This window comes from Microcebus murinus, chromosome 18 (genome assembly GCF_040939455.1).
Source record: "Microcebus murinus isolate Inina chromosome 18, M.murinus_Inina_mat1.0, whole genome shotgun sequence".
Classification (NCBI taxonomy): domain Eukaryota; kingdom Metazoa; phylum Chordata; class Mammalia; order Primates; family Cheirogaleidae; genus Microcebus; species Microcebus murinus.
The window spans coordinates 21,513,883-21,531,911 of NC_134121.1; the positions used below are offsets into that span (position 1 = coordinate 21,513,883).

Here is an 18,029-nt window from a genome sequence, read left to right on the forward strand (position 1 = left end):
CACTTTAGCTACGCTGCTTCCCGGGGTGGTGACATTTCCACAGGGAAACCCAGAAACCCTTTTATCCCCAGCCCCAAGCCCAGAAGCTTGGCTGTGACAGCGCGGGGGAGGGGTGAAAAGGGGGGTTGGGAACAAAGTTTGGACAGTGTGCGGTGCCAGGGCCACTCCCAGGTAGTCTCTGGGCCAACCAGGAGATGAGGGGCGCCGGGGGAAGGGGGGGAAGGGCAGCGGGGTGAATCATCCTTCCTTCTCTGCAAAGCCCAGGAGTCCAAGGAGAGGGGAGTTCGGCTCGGATTGGAGGGGAACTGCCCTCTGGGCAGCCAGGTTCTCTTTTTGCTAAGCGGCCACAGACACAAAACCCGGGTCGCTTTTCTCCTGTCTGCGCGCTCTGGCTGCCACGTGCTCGAGACGCGCCCACACAGCGGAGAAACAAAGACAGCCAAGTGGCAGGGCTGCCAGCAGCCGCCTCGACATTTAATAAATGAAATTCCATAGCTGGGGGTCGATCGGGGGTGAACGGGCGGCCACCGCTAGTGGGCTGAGCGCCCAGTACGAGCTGCCAGGCCACACCTCCCGTCCCTCCCTTCCCTCCGCTGGGGCCACCAAGCCCATGGACACTTTGGTGAGGGTGCAGCACGGGGCGGCAGGTGGTGCTCCCCCCCCATCACCCGCGAGGTATCTTTGCCTGCAGAAGCCCCACCAGCTGAGCGGCTGTCTGTGGGGGAAGGGGAGGCCTTCGAGATTTTTTTTTAAGGTGCGATTATAAATATATCCCGTGGATCGCGATTTCAAACAAACTTGTCAATCTGGGCCACAGCTAAAGGCGATGGAGGCAGCTTTGCATGTATTTCGGGTGGTGTGACTCATGAGCATTACTTATCTCCCCTAGGGAAGGAGCCTGCCCACCCACAAGTCACTGCCACTCCGGCACCGCTGGGATAAATCGATCAACTTGGGCACCCCTGTCCAAGGACTCCCCCCATCTACCTAGCAGGAGTCCCTGATGCTCAGGGAACCCTTCCTTAATTGTGTCAGCACTGACCTGCCCACCAGGCCTGGTCCTGGGCACCCATGCCCTCTCCCCACAAGGAAAATGCCCTGGCTTTTGCTGCAGCAGGGATTGGGGCTGGGTGCACGCGGGACACACGTGTGTGGGGGAGCATGCTCAGTGCGGGGGTGCACCCACGTGTGGCCTGCACCTCCGCTCCCTGCCCCCCACCCACATCCCTCCACTGCCTCTCTTGTGAAGTCCAGGAAGAAAGGCCATCACATGAAAGGCCCCTATATGTTATATTCACACGTTCTGGACCCACACACCTCTGGTGGCCCAGAAACACCGCGGATGTATATAAGGCAGATGACAAGTGACCACACATGCATGCACAGTGGTCACTCCTCAGGAGGTCTTTTAAAACCAGCCAGATTCTTTCCTCTCTAGATGGAAGCATGGAGGGAGGGATAGATGTATTTTTAGTCCGGAGGCAGAAGAACACACTGCATGACCTCCCGGGCACCTGGGCGTCCATATTGTCAGCAAGAGTGTGACCACACATACACACACCTGGACACAGATGTGGACACATGGGGGACCAGGACGCACACCTGACCCAAGCCAAAGATAGGCAGGTACCCCAAGGCACAGCCCCTTTGACCGCGAAGGGGAGGGTGGGCCTGGGCCTTCAGGTCCTTCCTCCCTTCCGATACCCACCAAGCCGACTCACCCACCCTGGACCCTGGGCCGAGCGTCCCCCGGCCACCCCCCACGCCAAAAGTGAAGGGGATGGGGCTGTGAGGGTGACTCCCACTGCCTCCCGGCCTGGGGAGCCCGGAGCAGAGGCCAGGTCCGCAGGCCGAGCGGCCCGCGGGGGCCCGGCGCGGCGGCGGCCGCGGCCCCTTTAAGCGCCCCCGCCCCCTCCCGCCCGCGCTCCCGGCTTCCTTTCTCCGGGAGGCGCGGCCGGCGCGGGGCGGCGGGGCGGGGGTGTGGGCCGCCCCTCCCCCGGTGGGCAGGGCCTGCGCCGCTTCCTGCAGGAGCGGCCGGGAGCCGCGCAGGGGGCGGGGAGAGCGAGCGGCGAGCGGCGGCGGGGCGGCGCGGGGCGGCGCGGGGCGGAGGGCGCCCGAGGGCGAGCGGGCAGGCGGGCTCGGCGGGTTCCGGGCCGGCCCGTGGGCTGACGGTTGGCCGGGCGCGCGGAGCCTCGCCGGGGCCTTGCCGGAGCCGGGCCGGGCAGCAGGGGCCGCCGCCACCGCCCGGGCCCGCCGCCCGCGCCCCCCACGCTGGCCCAGAGGGCTGCGGCCGCGTCGCCGCCGAGGATGTCCCGGAAGGGGCCGCGAGCGGAGGTGTGTGCGGACTGCAGCGCCCCGGGTAAGCGGGGCCGGGCCGGGGGCGGGACCGCGCACTCAGGCCGCCGCCGGGCGGGCGCCGGGGCCTGGCGGGAGCGCCGTGCGGGGCCGGAGGGCGGGGCGGGCTGGGGGCTGCGGCCTCCGGCCTCGGCCCCCGTCGGGGCCACTGCGGAGCCGCGTCCTTGGCGGGAGAGCCGGCCGGGGGCCCTGTTCCCTCGAGTCCGTGGACGAGCGAGGAAGGACGTTCCCGGCGCCGCCTCCCACCCCTCGGTCTGGGGGAGGCGGGCAGCTGGCTACCCCCTCCACCTCCATCTCAGTGTCCAAACGGAAGCGCCAGCCTGGGGTGGCAGGAGGGCTGTGGCGGAGGCCGGCAGGGTTTAGGAGATGGGGGCGAGCGTGGTTTTGTGTCATCTCAGTGCCACCCCCGCGTCTTGCACCTGCTGCTCGCATGGTCGGCACGCCGGCCGGGGTGGCGGAGGGCAAGGGGCAGAGAGCCGGGTAGATGCGCCAGGGGGGCTCCTGATACACTTTTCTCGGGAGCAGATGAGGGGTGGCTACTCCTAGAACTCCCTGCTCCTGGTTCCCAAGGCTGGGGCTCCTCGCAGGGCCTGGTGTTCAAGGCCAGTCCAAACCTGGGCATCTTCCCTGAGGCATCTCCAGGCCTGCTGGTGACTGGGAACAGCTTGGCCGGACCCAGCTTTTCCTGTTCCCCGGTAAGGGCTGCTTGGGAAAGTGGGCTTGGCATTCATTCCCCTGTCTTGGACACAGACCCCTCTAGGTCCCCTAGCCCAGGCTGGCCAGAAATGGATGGGGGGCAATGGCAAGAGGTGCCTAGCTTCCCAGGCTCCAGCTGGCTTCCTGGCCTGTGCCCTGGCTGTATTTACATGGTGTTTCCCTTCTCCTTCCCAGGAGAGTTGGGACTGGGCTGGTGCAGACCCCCCTGGCCTGCTGAGGAGGTGAGGGGTAGTGATCCAGAGTGGCTCCCTCTCCACGACGTGGGAGGACAGAGCCAGTGATGGGGCTCAGCAGCTGGCCTGGGGAAGGAGGCTCTAGCCCTTGCCCATCCTCTCTTTAGGAAAGGAGCTGTCTCCCTGGGAGCCCCCTGGCAGTTTCTGCAAACTCCAGAAGAAATATAGGCATGATTAAGTGTGAGAGTAGGGTGCTGTTTGGTGGTAACTTCCAGCCACCTCTTGGATAGGCGCGGGACCCCAACAGGTTCAGCCCCACAGATGCTGTGGTGGTCCTGGTGGCACCAAACTGGAGTTTTGGGGATCTGGATGCCTGGCAAGGACATGGGCACAAAATACTTCGTATGTGGTTATAACACTGAGGTCTCTCAGGGCATGTCTTGGTTTGGAGAGCCCTGGAGGAGCTGTCTGGAGGTGAGTGTCCTTAACCCTAATTAGCTGGAAACTATGACTCCCTCCCCTAGCTGCAGGCAGATCTGGGGATGGGAGAGCTAAGGGGACACCTTGCCTTATTTATGTCTATCCCAGGCTGTTCTGCACCTCTTTGGGGCGGGCACAGCATGGCAGGGGAGAAGCTCAGCAGACACCCTGTCAGAGGAGCCTGAATTTTAGTGCTGCCTTTGTTTCCAGTTTATTCTGTGACCAAGACTTCTGTGACCAATTCCTCACTCTGGGCCTTACTTTCCTCAATTGTGGGGCAAAGAAGTTGGAGTAGAAATGGTTTCCAGGGGGCCTGCTCTCTCCGACTCTGTGGTCCTGGTTCTGGGGCAGCGGGATGTAGGGCAGCACCAGCTAGGCAGTCGTGCTTTCCACGCCCCACTCAGACGTCGGGCTGAAGTTCCAGGTGCCCAGCGGGCTCGAGGAGGAATGGAGTTATCACATGTGTTGGACTGCCCGGCTCCTCCCCTGGTCTTCACCTGGCAGGGGCGTTTGTGCTCCAGATTCCTCCTTTTCCCCAATCCAGCATGCAGGTCAGGAGGGTAGCAAGAAGGTGAGGATGGTAAGGCAGGCAGGATATGGGCAGTCTCATTCATCATCCCACCCCAGTACCTGTTGTAGTGGCTGGGACTCCCCAAGTGTCTGGATGCTTGTCAGGACCCCAGCTGGCTGCTTGGGGATACCCCATGCCCCCACCCTAGAGTGCTGGCCCTGGCATGCAGTGGCTTTTTTTGGTCTGATTCCCATCCTGTAGCATTTCAGGTAAGAGAAGCACGAGGACACCCAGCAAGCAGTCTGAGGCCAGACCCAGTGCCAGTCCCCTCGCTCCCAACCCAGGGTCACAGGCTTCTCTCACTATGATGGGAGCCTACAGTCCCAGCCTTAGGAGTGGGGTTGGGACCTTTTGTAGTTGGTTGAGGGGTCACGGAGGTCAGAGGTGAGATACAGCCTGAGCATGTTGCAAGGCAGCTGGGCATGGCGAGGCTGCTGTGGCGGCTTGTGCTCCCTCCCTGGGCACCATCTGTGTCCCTGCCTGCCCTGGGATTCCAAGAGTTACAATCATCCATTTCCCCCTTTCCTTTGCCTCTGCCCATCCTTGCCACGTGGTATCAGTTGAGAGCCCACTCCACCCCCGGGGCCTTTCCACTTTGGGAGCCCCAGGGATGGGAGTGAAGACCTCAAGATGTCCATGCTCTGGGCATCTCGGGTGAGCAAGGCTGGGGACAGAGGCTGCAGCCCGATTTGCCTCTTCACAATGTAGATTGTGAGGGGCAGCAAATGGTGGGCTTTTCTTCCTCCTTCACGGAGGTATGACTTGTATGCGCAAAGGGCCTGCACCTTAGCCTGCACCCTCTTGGATTTTACGAGTGTAGACTTGCGTGACCTTTGCCCTGATCAAGATGTGGAGCATTTCCATCACTCTAGGGGGCTTCCTCGTGTCTCCTCCCAGTCAGGGCCCCCCAGAGTAACTACCATTCCAATCTCTGCCCCATGGATTCCTCTTGCCTGCCTTCAGGGTGGTGGGCTTTTCCCGCTTGTCTCGTGAAGATCTGAGAGGGAGGCCTGAGGCTGGCCTTTACATGCAAACCTACTAGCTCCAGAGGCCACGAATTGGCTGGTGGTATGAATTCACCTGGGTAGAGGCCTCCATGGGGTTGGCACTGGATCCCTCCTGCTCCCTGGCCACACATAGCAGACCCACACCCTGACTGGAGCCAGAGCCTGGGGGGAGGGCTAAGGAGATACCATGTCCCTAAACCCTTACATTCCTTGTCCCTTCTGCCCTACATTTGGTCCAATGGTTCCCTTGGGGGCAACAGTCCCTTAACTTTAAAAGTACAATAACAGGGGGGAGGGGGTGGAATATACATAAATAAAAAAGTACAGTAGCTGTTTGACTTTCAGAAACCTTTCATGGCTCTTCTGCTTTGGAACTGGCTTAGGTGGGGCTTGGGGGTTCCTCTTTGGGTAGACCCAAGGCTCTTGCACAGAGAAAGTAGGTATAACAGTTAGGGTGGCCCTTCCGTCTGTGTCATCCAGAACTGAGCTGGCACTAGTGTGGCCCAAGATCAGGACTGTGTCCCCTGCCCACCCTTCCTATTTCAGGCCACCTGGAGGAGAGAGAAGGCCCCTCCCCCAGGCTGGAGCAAAGCCTTAGACCACATTCACCTGATCCTGGTCTCCTGGTGTCCCTACCCTACCCAGGGGCCCTACCCACTTCTGGTCTGCCCATGGCTTAGGGCGCTAGAGTCACTGGCCCTGGATATCTGATCAGCCCTTCCAGGCCTGGCCTCTCTGGTAGGACCAAAGGCCTGGGGTGGAGGCCTCAGGGCAGCCCATTTGTGATCCTGGCTTGGGCGGCTCCCCACTTACAGGAAACCCCACCATTTCAGCAAGAGGAATTTAGGCTGCATCATTTCCGGCTTCCTGCCTGGGCTGCTGGAGGTGGCTGGCGGGAAGCCCCCTGACCCAGTGGTGGTTGGAGTGGGGAGAGGGAGTTTTCCATGCCTGGGGAGCCTTGCTGTTCTAGTGAAGCCAACACAAAAGTTGGCTAGGGCTCCCCCTCTTGGCATAGATGGCTGGTCCCTTCCTGAGCCCCTGGAATCAGCCCCCTGGAAGGTATATGGTGATTGCCTTGTGCATCCCTCTGTTGCCCATTTGGGGAGTGTCCCTAAAAAAGCCTAGACCCAGGCCGGGCGCGGTGGCTCACGCCTGTAATCCTAGCACTCTGGGAGGCCGAGGCGGGCGGATTGCTCGAGGTCAGGAGTTCGAAACCAGCCTGAGCAAGAGTGAGACCCCGTCTCTACTATAAATAGAAATAAATTAATTGGCCAACTAATATATATATATAGAAAAAATTAGCCGGGCATGGTGGCGCATGCCTGTAGTCCCAGCTACTCGGGAGGCTGAGGCAGCAGGATCGCTTGAGCCCAGGAGTTTGAGGTTGCTGTGAGCTAGGCTGATGCCATGGCACTCACTCTAGCCTGGGCAACAAAGTGAGACCCTGTCTCAAAAAAAAAAAAAAAGATAAAAAGAAAAAGCCTAGACCCAAAGATAGACCTCTCTTTCACTTCCTGTTTCCACACCTAACTGGGGGACACTTGCTGTGAGCAGAGCTCAGGCTGGGCCCCTGACTCAGTTTCCTCACAATTTGCCTGGGAACTTTGATGAAGTCCTTGGAGAGGAAGGGCCTAAGAATTCTCTTCTGTCTGGGAAACAGTCTCATCCCCCCCCTAAGCCTGTCCCTCCCCTATGGGGGCCCACTTCTGAACACGCTGAGCCTCCAGGGCAAGGCAGAAAGCCAGCCCCCCCGCCCCACCAGGACAGGGCTTCCTGAGTCAGGGTGGGGGCCTGGGCAGAGCAGAGTGTCCTGGGAGAGAGGCTCCCTGCCCCCACTCTTGGCGGCACACAATGGCTGCTTTCTCCCCCGTGACCTTTCTGCCATCTGAGTTGTATGCAGCTGTCTCCTCCCCCTGTCCCAGAGGGGCCTGGGATGGGTGGGATCTCCTCTGCCCTTGAGAAGGACCCTGTGAGCTCCCACCCAGCCCTGGCCTGCCTTCTTTCCAAAGTTCACTTCTCCCCAAGGAGCAGAGAGTGGCTCCTGGGGCCTTGCTCATCTGGGGCTGCAGGGACAGAGAGACGGCAGCAAGTGAGGACATGGCATGGTCTCCGGCATCCAAGTGCCTGTGTGTGCATCCTGGCCATGCCATTCATTAGCTGTGTGACCTTGAGTAAGCCCTCTAATCTCTCTGAGCCACTGTTTCCTCATCTGTAAAGCAGAGATAGCATTTCCTACCTCACCTGACAGTTGTGAGGGCCATGACATGTAATGCTCCCAGCTGCTACACAGTGTGTGCACAGTGAGGCTTGGCTGCTTTGCTCTGTCCATCCTCCTTAAGAGGAGCTCCAGCTCACGCCCTCAGTGATGGTGGCAGGAGGCTCGGGCATCCTCACCTGCCGGCACAAGGTCAGGGGTGGGAGTCCGTGGAGGGTGCAGTTTGTCAGGCGGGTTCCAGCAGAAGCCTGGGTGCAGGAGAGATGTGGCACTGACCCAGAACAGGAGCGGTGCCCGGGGGTGTCTGGCATATAACATCAGGGTCGTGTCCCCTAGGGGATTCCTGCCTCCCTGTGAGGAGCACTGGGGCAGCAGCCTTGCTTCCTAGGAAAAGGCTGTGAGATTGGCAGCAGTGGCTGCAGGACAGGAAGGTGTGCCTGCTGAATGGGCTCTGGGGACTGCACATCCCAGAGGGACAGAGACGTATAAGAAGGGACATGACTGTCGGCCCTCAGCTGTAAGCCCTTGGGTAACCTTCTTTGGTATCCTGGGCATACTGATGGTCCCAGCTCCCAGGCTGTGGGGGACTGAGTGAGTGAACACGGTGAAGTACTGAAGCATACATAGTCCTAGCCCAGAGCAGGTGCTGAGGGGGTCTCGCCTGTTGTTGGCTCTGGCTGACCCTCACCCTCACCCCGCAGACCCTGGCTGGGCATCCATCAGCAGGGGTGTGCTGGTGTGTGACGAGTGCTGCAGTGTACACCGGAGCCTGGGACGCCACATCTCCATCGTCAAGCACCTTCGCCACAGCGCCTGGCCTCCCACACTGCTGCAGGTACGGGGCTAGGCTGGGCGGTTCTTCCTTCCCCATATTTCCCCCACACCCGCTTACACACCTGTTGAAATCTGCAGCTTACCAGGGCCAGCACCCACCTGGGGCAGAGCCTAACCTCAGCCCTTTCCACCCATCCACTGACCTCATGCAGAAGTGCCACTTACTAGCTTGGCCATGTTGTGTGAGCAAGTCACTTACCCTCTCTGAGCCTTGGCATGCTCGCCATGCAACCTGAAGCGCTAAACAGGATCCCTGTCTGTTTAGGGCCAGACTGGATGGAGGTGTGATGGTGTGAGGCATGCAGTAGGCCCCCTCAGTACTGTTTTCAGCCGTGCCAGCTGCAGCAGGCGCTCAGGAGGTGTTTCCCCCAGTGCCCTGCACGCAGTGGGCACTCTCTCACTTGGCATGTCTTCCCTGCAGATGGTGCACACGCTCGCCAGCAACGGGGCCAACTCCATCTGGGAGCACTCCCTGCTGGACCCTGCACAAGTGCAGAGCGGCCGGCGCAAAGCCAACCCCCAAGACAAAGTCCAGTGAGTGGGCTGGAGGGGTGGTGGGCAGGGGCCCAGAGGTGGCAAGGTGACTAGCCTCTCCTACTCTGCTCCCCATTTCCTCCTGTGTACCCCGTGCAGCCCCATCAAGTCAGAGTTCATCAGGGCCAAGTACCAGATGCTGGCGTTTGTGCACAAGCTTCCCTGCCGGGACGATGATGGGGTCACTGCCAAAGACCTCAGCAAGGTTTGAGGGGCCTTACAACGGATGGGGGGGCCTTTCCTCTTCTTCCCGCCCCTGAAACCCTGAAGACCTCTCCTTTGTCGCCACTGAGCCCTAGCCCCAAAGGCAGCCAGGTCATGGGAGAACAGAGGGCACAGTGGCAGACACAATTGCCTGGTCAGGCTGTGCGTGGCCGAAGCTCTGCAGCTCCCAAACGGACACTCAAGGCTAGACTCCCACAGCTGCCACTCAAAAGCTGGGAAAACATGGGGCAGTCGCTTACCCTCCCAGAGCCTCAGTTTCCTTATCTGTAAAATAGGAAAGAAGTAACAACATCTACCTCAAAGATAGTATGTCCTAAGCAGAGCACACAGCACACATGGTAGATGGCGACTGACGGCAGCTATTATCAATTGGCATTAACACCTACCGGGAAGCTTCTGTCCTCCCTGACATGGTCTGATTTTGGCAGGGCCCTTTGTTGCTGGTAGGAGTCCCAGGGACAGCTTGGGCTAGGTACAGCTTGAGGTCGGGTACACCTCATGCACTCGTGTATTTATTGCACACTCTGCTCCTTGCAGCAACTGCACTCGAGCGTGCGGACAGGCAACTTGGAGACATGTTTGCGCCTGCTATCCCTGGGTGCCCAGGCCAACTTCTTCCACCCAGAGAAGGGCACCACACCTCTGCACGTGGCTGCCAAGGCAGGGCAGACGCTGCAGGCCGAGCTGCTTGTAGTGTATGGGGCTGACCCTGGCTCCCCTGACGTTAATGGCCGCACACCCATTGACTATGCCAGGTGAGGGTCGGCTAAAGGGTGAGGCGGGGGGTGATGGTGGGGGTGTGGGCTACTGCTGCAGGGCTGAGTCCTTCCCCCTCCCCACAGGCAGGCGGGGCACCATGAACTGGCAGAAAGGCTAGTCGAGTGCCAGTATGAGCTCACTGACCGGTTGGCCTTCTACCTCTGTGGACGCAAGCCAGGTGAGCAGAACATGGGGAAAGCCTGGCTGGGCCAGGCAGGTGGGACCTGGACACACCCCTGCAGCAGGTGCCCTAGTGACAAAGCGGCTGGGGAACAGCGTTGCTAGGCAACTGGCTCCTGTGAAATTGCTGCAGGCTCTGGGCTGCAGCACGTTGTGGCTAGGGAGTGGGGGTGGGCATACTTGCAGCCAGCTCCCAGTGCTCTTGGGGGTGGCCTGCCCTCCTTCCTAAACCCCTAACACTTCTGGGTGCCAAGCCCTGCTCATGGTGGTGAGGTGGGCTCCCAGCTGACGAAGCCACCCAGCACCAGTGAGTGACTTGGCATTTTTATTTTTGCTCAGATCACAAGAATGGGCATTACATCATCCCACAGATGGCTGACAGGTGAGTGCCCACCTGATGCCCCTTCCCAGAGGCTGTTGGATGCCATGCGGATGCCTGACCCCCAGGCCCCCACCCCATCCACTCCCCATCCCCCAGGGGCTGGAGACATAGGCCTCTTACAGCCTAGTCCTTAGTCCCTAATGCTGGGCCCCAAGGCAGGTAGGAAATGTCAGCTCAGCACTTGGTCAGCACAGCCTGAGCCCCATGACCATCAAGTACATGGAGGGCTTGAGTACAAGAAACGACCCCCAGGCTGGGAGAGTGGAGCACTGCGTTCTGTCCCAGTAGCTCCAACCCCACTGTAAAACTTCAGACAAGCTTCTAGTGGTCAGTGAAAAGATGGGTAGGCTCCAGGAATCTGACTAACTTTGAGACTACTGGCCAGGCCTCTGTGGCTTGTTCAGAAATTAGGCAGGGGCCCTGGGGCAGGGAACAAATGAGGTGTTTCTGCCTCTAATCTGAGAGGCCTCAAGTGCCCAGGTAGCCTGGGACACCCCCAGCCACTCACCCAGCTCACAGGATGGGTGCTGGTGCCACCTGGTGGCCGCCTCTGATGGCCACGGCTTCGTGCCAGGCTGTGCCTGCTGGCCTGGATTTGGAGGAGCCTCTCTTCCTCCCCAGTGGCCTGTGTGGACAGATGGGGACAGTCAGGCCTAGGCAACTCAGATCCTGAAACCCAGACCGCCTCTGTTCTGGGACCCCAGAGCCCCTTCTTCTCTAGTCTGATTCTGCCTGGTGTGTGTGTGTGCTGGTGTGTGTGTGTGTGTGTGTGTGTGTGTGTGTCCCTTCTTCTCTAGTCTGATTCTGCCTGGTGTGTGTGTGTGTGTGTGTGTGTGTGAACACACCCATGTGTAGGCATAACCGACCACCTTCCCAGAGCTAGCTGCTGCTCTTGGCAAGGGATCCACAGAGGTAACTCAGATACAGTCCCTGCCCGCGAGGAGCTCACCGTCTAGACCGGGAGGCAGCCTAGGCAGGCGGTTAGGTTACAGTGCATTGCCAGGAATGTAGGAAGAAGGGCAGAGGCATGGAGGTTCGAAGTGCCGTGCCAGGGACTGAGGCAGTTCGTGTGGCTGGAGCATAATGTGAGAGGCAGGGAATCCCAGGAGCAAGACTAGAACGGAGACGGGCGAAAGAACGAGCCACCCTGGGAGCTTCAGTAAGAGCTGGGACCATCCCGAGGGCAGTGTTCCAAGTGTAGATGTGTGCAGTCAGCTTTGCCACTCACTGGCTGTGTGACTTGAGGCAGGCTACCTAGCCTCTCTGAGCCTTGGTTATTACCTCTCCTGGCAATGGGGGTGATAATACCTGTTTTTCAGGGCTGTTGAGAGGATTAAATATTATAAGATAATGCATGCAAAGCATTTAGCATATTTGTTTCAGTGAGCTGTTTGCTGAAGTACAAGCATGCCATCTGCACCTGTTATTATTGCAGTGTTTTATAGCAAGGGGTAGTGCGGCCAGATGTGTCAAAAAGATCTCACTGGCCGGGCACAATGGCTCAGGCCTGTCATCCTAGCACTCTGGGAGGCCTGGGAGGGAGGATCACTTGAGCTCAGGAGTACGAGACCCCATCTCTATTAAAAATAGAAAAAATTAGCCAGGTGCGGTGGTGCACACCTGTAATCCCAGCTACTTGGGAGGCTGAGGCCGGAGGATCGCCCAAACCCAGTTTGGGTTTGCAGTGAGCTATGATGATGCCACTGCACTGTAGCCTGGGTGACAGAGTGAGACCCTGAATCAAAGAAGGAAAAAAAAAGAAAACAAAAGGTCACCGTGGCCGCTGGAGGGAGAAAGGATTGTAGGGACATGAGACTGGGAGTAGGGAGGTGGATTACAAACCTGTTGGGAAGCCCAGGCAAGAGAAAGTGATGGCAGAACCCGGGAGCTTGGCTAGGACTTGAGTGCGAGAGAGACTCAGGTGACTGCCAGGCGGCTGACACTGGTGCTGGATGAACGGGTCACTGAGAGAGAGAAAGCCAGAGGAGCAGGCTGTGGGGTGAGAGGAATTCGGCTTTGTACCCTCTGGGTCGGGTGTGCGTGGAGATGGGTCTGGGCCTGCTGTGCGAAGGCGTGTGCTGCCCTGCTCCTGCGTAATTGCTGCCTCTGTCCTGTTCTTCCTTCTGCTGCCTTCCTCTGGACTTAGATCTCGGCAAAAGTGCATGTCTCAGAGGTATATCCTGCCTGCGGGGCAGCAGGCCTTGGAGGTTGGGTAGGGCGGGGAGGCACTTGGGTGTGTAGCATCTGGGTGTTTGTCTCCCTGGGGCCCCTGCATGTTTGGGCGGTCAGCTTGGGGGCCTGGCCACCTCTCATGTCTGATCTGTCCCCTCCTCTCACTTCCCCTCCCCCTCCTCTGTCCACAGCCTGGACCTATCGGAATTGGCCAAAGCCGCCAAGAAGAAGCTGCAGGCGGTAAGCCTCCCCAGACAGGGCCTAGCACTGGAGCTGCCCTCCACCCCGCCCTACGGCTGCTGCTCCCCTTCCTCCGACCTGCCTCCCCTCTCCTCGACCTTCCCACAGAAGGGAACGGACTGGTCTGGCCTCCCTTCTGTCCTCTCCCACCTTGGGGCTTGGCACGCAGACCCTACCCGTTTCAGAGAGCGCAGGGGCTGGGCGGCACATCTCACAGCATCCTGGCAAGCCGGCCTTGTTGGCACTGGGCCGACTGATCTGACAAAACCTGGGTTCCCCTCTCTGCCTCCAGCTCAGCAACCGGCTTTTTGAGGAGCTTGCCATGGACGTATATGACGAGGTGGATCGAAGAGAAAATGATGCAGGTGAGTCAGGGACAGGAGCATGTCAGAGGCCTGGCTGCTTAGGACAAGGGTGCCATCCCTGCTGCAGGGGAAGGGCTGAGGCCTGGCGTGGGTCTCTGGTCCTTGAATGGGACGAAGAAGGGGTGCCAGGCGTTGGGCCGCACAGAGGCCTGCAGACGAGCCCTGCCGGCTGTGAGCTCTCCAGGCTGGGCAGGGTGCTGAGCTGGAGGCTGCCAGCCTGCCCCTCCTGTAGGAGCCCCCTCCCACAGACTGGGCTCCTCTCCACGCGGCAGCCTCCCACTTTGGCTGCCTCCCCAGGCCCGCTCCGCCCCCCTGCATCACTCCTTCCTGGCCACAGCCAGATTCCAGCCCAAACTCTGGGTCTGGACTGGCCTTGTTCCCTTCGTCAGTTCCCAGCCAGCCTCGCCCCGACTCAGCCTAGCTCTGCACGCCGAAGACCACCCTGTTTTGAACCAGCGTTCAGTGGGCATGGAGGCAGCTAGGAAGGGTGTGTTCCACACTCCCCCACCTCTGCTGTGGGGGCCTGGCCACCGCAGCTGATCTGCTCCTGTCTCTCCCTGGCAGTGTGGCTGGCTACCCAGAACCACAGCACCCTGGTGACAGAGCGCAGTGCTGTGCCCTTCCTGCCTGTTAACCCAGAATACTCAGCCACAAGGAATCAGGTGAGAGGGCAGGGTTGGGGCCTGGGGCGGTCTCCCCTCTAGAGGCCTGGATCCCTCCTCAGCCCGTGGTGGGCTGGGGCCCGGGCCATCTCTGCACCCCTGGCCAAGGTTTCCCATAGGGCCTGGCTGGCACTGGGATTTGGGAAGGGGGAGGAGGCTGTTCTTTCGAGCACCGGTTAGCAGCTCTGGTGGGTGTTCCAGCCCCTTCCTAAGAGTGCCAATAGATACCTGACCCGGGCCTGGGGGCTGGCCTTGGCTGCTGACTGGCTGGGTGAAGTCAGGCTGGGATTTTTTAGCTGTGGTTAAGTTGGATAGCAGGGTGTCGCCTTGCAGCTTTGTGTGTGTCATCCCCGTGTGTCAGCCACAAGGGGCCCCTCACGCAAGCTTGGCCCTTTCTGCCTCGCAGGGGCGACAGAAGTTGGCCCGCTTCAATGCCCGAGAGTTTGCCACCCTGATCATCGACATCCTCAGCGAGGCCAAGCGGAGACAGCAGGGCAAGAGCCTGAGCAGCCCCACAGGTGGGAGGGCGCGGGCGCCGCGGCAGGATGTTCTCTTGGGGGCTCCCTCTGTGTGGGGCGGTAGACGGGTCGTGTGGTGGGGCGAGCCCTGAGTGGCAAGCCTTGTGTCCTCAGACAACCTCGAGCTGTCTGCGCGGAGCCAGAGCGACCTCGACGACCAGCACGACTACGACAGTGTGGCCTCCGACGAGGACACCGACCAGGAGCCCCTGCGCAGCGCTGGCGCCACTCGGAACAACCGTGCCCGGGTCTGAGCACTGTCCCCACCCCCGCCCCCCTGTGCCCTCACCCCAAGCTTCCATCAAGGCCCAGCTCTGTCTCCTAGTAGCCTCGGGGCTTTGGGGACAAGTGGGCTGGTCACAGCCTGGATAACCACCCCCAGGGGTGTCTGCTCCATCGCCCCTGGTGGCTGACCGGCTTACGTCTCCCTCTGCAGAGCATGGACTCCTCCGACCTGTCCGACGGGGCTGTGACGCTGCAGGAGTACCTGGAACTGAAGAAGGCCCTGGCCACCTCCGAGGCTAAAGTGCAGCAGCTCATGAAGGTCAACAGTAGCTTGAGTGATGAGCTCCGGAGGCTGCAGAGGGAGGTGAGGGCTGCAGCCTCAGTGGGAATGGGGAGCCCCGGGACTACTGGAGGGAGGATGGCCCTCACCCGGAGGTTCAGGGGCCTGCCTGGACTCAGAGTTGGGTACCACCCTGCACCGACAGATCCACAAGCTGCAGGCAGAGAACCTGCAGCTCCGGCAGCCACCAGGGGCGGTGCCCACAGCCCCGCTCCCCACTGATCGGGCAGAACACACAGCCATGGGGCCTGGTGGGAGCACCCACCGCAGGGACCGCCAGGCCTTCTCCATGTATGAACCAGGCTCTGCCCTGAAGCCCTTCGGGGGCCCTCCCGGGGACGAGCGGCTACAGCCTTTCCACAGCGCTGTGAGTTGCCCTGTGGGTCTGAAGGCCTGGGGAGATGGAGGGATGGGGTTAGCACAGGGCCCACTGTGACGCTCCCTGTGCAACACCCTCAGGAGCTGGAGGATGACACCATCTATTCGGTGCACGTTCCTGCCGGCCTTTACCGGGTAAGCAGGGTCTGGGGAAGGTGGGTCCAGTCCCAGCCAGTGGGTGCTAAGCCCCAGCGGCAGGCAGTCAGGCTCTGTGCTCGATGCCAGGCCTAAGAGCGAGCTGGGAGGGGGGCGGCAGAGAGGAGACGCTGACTCCAGCTCTGCCCTGGGTTGCAGATCCGGAAAGGGGTGTCTGCCTCAGCCGTGCCCTTCACTCCCTCCTCCCCACTGCTGTCGTGCTCCCAGGAAGGAAGCCGCCACCCGGTAACATTTCCTCGCCCAGTGCCCAGGGGGGCGGGCTTGGGGGCCATGTGGGCTGGGGAGCCGTCCGCTCACCCACCCACCCCCTCACCCCCTCCAGAGCAAGCTTTCCCGCCACGGCAGTGGTGCCGACAGCGACTATGAGAACACGCAAAGTGGGGACCCGCTGCTTGGGTGAGGCTCCCTTGGGTCTTAAGCCCAGCTCTGCTCACCCCCTAACGGGAGGTTGAGAGGGACCCAGAGCATGTGAGGACAGAGGTGAGTGGCCCCGTGGCTGGAATGTCTCTCTTTTTCTAACCTGGGCATCAGGCTGGAAGGGAAGCGGTTTCTGGAGCTGGGCAAAGAGGAAGACTTCCACCCAGAGTTGGAAAGCCTGGATGGAGACCTAGACCCTGGGCTTCCCAGCACCGAGGATGTCATCCTGAAGACAGAGCAGGTCACCAAGAACATTCAAGAATTGTTGCGGGCAGCCCAGGAATTCAAGCATGACAGGTACAGGGTGGGGAGCAGGTTCCTGTTTGCCTCTGGGGTGTTGCAGGGGACATGAGAGAGGCCCATATTCCACTGTCCCTGGGAACCTTCCTCGAGAGCCCCCCTAATTTGTATGCTCCCCTCCCCCTACAGCTTTGTGCCCTGCTCGGAGAAGATCCACTTGGCTGTGACCGAGATGGCCTCTCTCTTCCCGAAGGTACAGGGGCCACAGAGAGGATCAGGAGCGGGAGGGGCTCAGGCTAGGGCAGGTGTACAGAACCTGACCCGTGCCTGGGTGGAGACGTAGACGGACACCCTGGGCCCTGTTGCGGCTCACAGCATAAAGTCCAAGGCCCAGCCCTCCTCTTCCCTCCTCCAGAGGCCGGCCCTGGAGCCAGTGCGGAGCTCACTGCGGCTGCTCAATGCCAGCGCCTACCGGCTGCAGAGTGAATGCCGGAAGACAGTGCCCCCTGAGCCCGGCGCCACTGTGGACTTCCAGCTACTGACTCAGCAGGTGATCCAGTGCGCCTATGACATCGCCAAGGCTGCCAAGCAGCTGGTCACCATCACCACCCGAGAAAAGAAGCAGTGACCACTCTCCCCCACACCCTTACCTGCACCCTGGGACCTCACTGGCCATGGGAACTGGGCCACTCCAGACACTAATCCCCACCCCAACAGAGCCACTGGCACAAGTGCCCTTAGTGCTGCCACTCTCCCCTGGCAGCCAGGTGCCCTGGTGCCCACCCCCTCAAGCCCCCAAGGATGGGGAGGTGGGGTGGCAGGAGCTTCTGTCCCCACATTCCATGCACCTCCCCCCTGTATATAGCATCCCCTCCCTCCTAGCGCGCAGGGGCCTGCAAGACATCACTCCCAGCCCCTTGCTCTCTGGGGCACCCTCAGCAAAAGATCGGGTGGGGACACTCCAAGCGGGGCAGCTCCCCCTACATGCACCCCACCCCCATGAGCCAGTTCAGCCCTATTGGGGGCCGAGCGGGGGCATCCCCCTCCTTTGTACATAATCTCTGTGGATGTCCCTGCCCTGTAGCCACCAGCCCCTCGCTGCTCTCCTTAATGCCAAAAGGCCCCTGCCTAGCACATGGGCCCCAACCTGTGTGCCGGGGTCCCCAGCAGCAGACACTGGAAAATCTTTTTTTTTTTCCTCTCTTCTCCCCCACCCCTTAATTTTAACTTTGTGGTAACTGAGTGTCCCTGCGTGCCTGCGTGTGAGTGTGCGGGCGGCAGTGCCGTTCCGGAAGCCTGGTCCATCTGGAGTTTCAAGGGGTGAGGAAACCAGAGCAGCGGGACCAGCACTGGGGGTCAGCCTCCCTTTCCCCCACCTGGGGCTAGGGACTACCAGGGTAACAGCTGTGGTCCTGCCCGCTGCCTCTCCTCACCACTCCGCCAAGTGTACCCCTTCTCTAAGAACTTAAAATGAAACCACTTCCTTCCATCTCCTCCTGCTCCCTTGTGGAGGGGGACTGTGTGCTGGCCAGGGCGGAGGACCGAGCACCTGAGCCTGGGGCTGGCTCCCCGGGGTCTCTGACTCAGCTGGTGGCTGTGGAGCTGAGAGTCCCCTCCCCATAACCTCTGCGAGGCCAGCACCCACCATCACTACCTGCACCTGCTGTGGCCCCACCCTCTGAAGGCCTGGGAACCTGGCCACAGCCTGGGAAGGTGGGCGAGGCAGATGGCAGCGCTACCAGCTCTTCTTCCCACCCTGCAAGGGGTCAGGCCCTACCTGTGTGCTGGTGGGTGGGCTGTCAAGACATGTGTCATGTACATTTGTATCAAAAATAAACAGGTGACCATGTGCTGTTTCTGATGCTTACAGAGTCGGGGTGGGGT

General features: G+C 60.5%; 1 protein-coding gene across 2 annotated transcripts; it reads left to right on the plus strand.

Annotated features, from left to right (window-relative positions):
• Window positions 1-2,026: 2,026 nt before the first annotated feature.
• Window positions 2,027-17,994, plus strand: GIT1 (GIT ArfGAP 1). 2 transcript variants are annotated; one of them, XM_012740689.3, is made up of 21 exons: window positions 2,027-2,359; window positions 8,220-8,353; window positions 8,774-8,886; window positions 8,986-9,091; window positions 9,649-9,866; window positions 9,954-10,048; window positions 10,390-10,432; window positions 12,579-12,605; window positions 12,796-12,844; window positions 13,137-13,209; window positions 13,774-13,871; window positions 14,278-14,389; window positions 14,504-14,637; window positions 14,826-14,978; window positions 15,100-15,321; window positions 15,414-15,467; window positions 15,627-15,713; window positions 15,811-15,884; window positions 16,020-16,202; window positions 16,335-16,398; window positions 16,561-17,994. In XM_012740689.3, the coding sequence occupies exons 1-21, from the start codon at window positions 2,308-2,310 to the stop codon at window positions 16,771-16,773; spliced, it is 2,304 nt and encodes a 767-aa protein (XP_012596143.1). In that variant the 5' UTR covers window positions 2,027-2,307; the 3' UTR covers window positions 16,774-17,994. The 2 variants fall into 2 exon arrangements, with proteins under 2 accessions (XP_012596143.1, XP_012596144.1); XM_012740690.3 differs by lacking the exon at window positions 12,579-12,605.
• The last annotated feature ends 35 nt before the right edge of the window (window positions 17,995-18,029 follow it).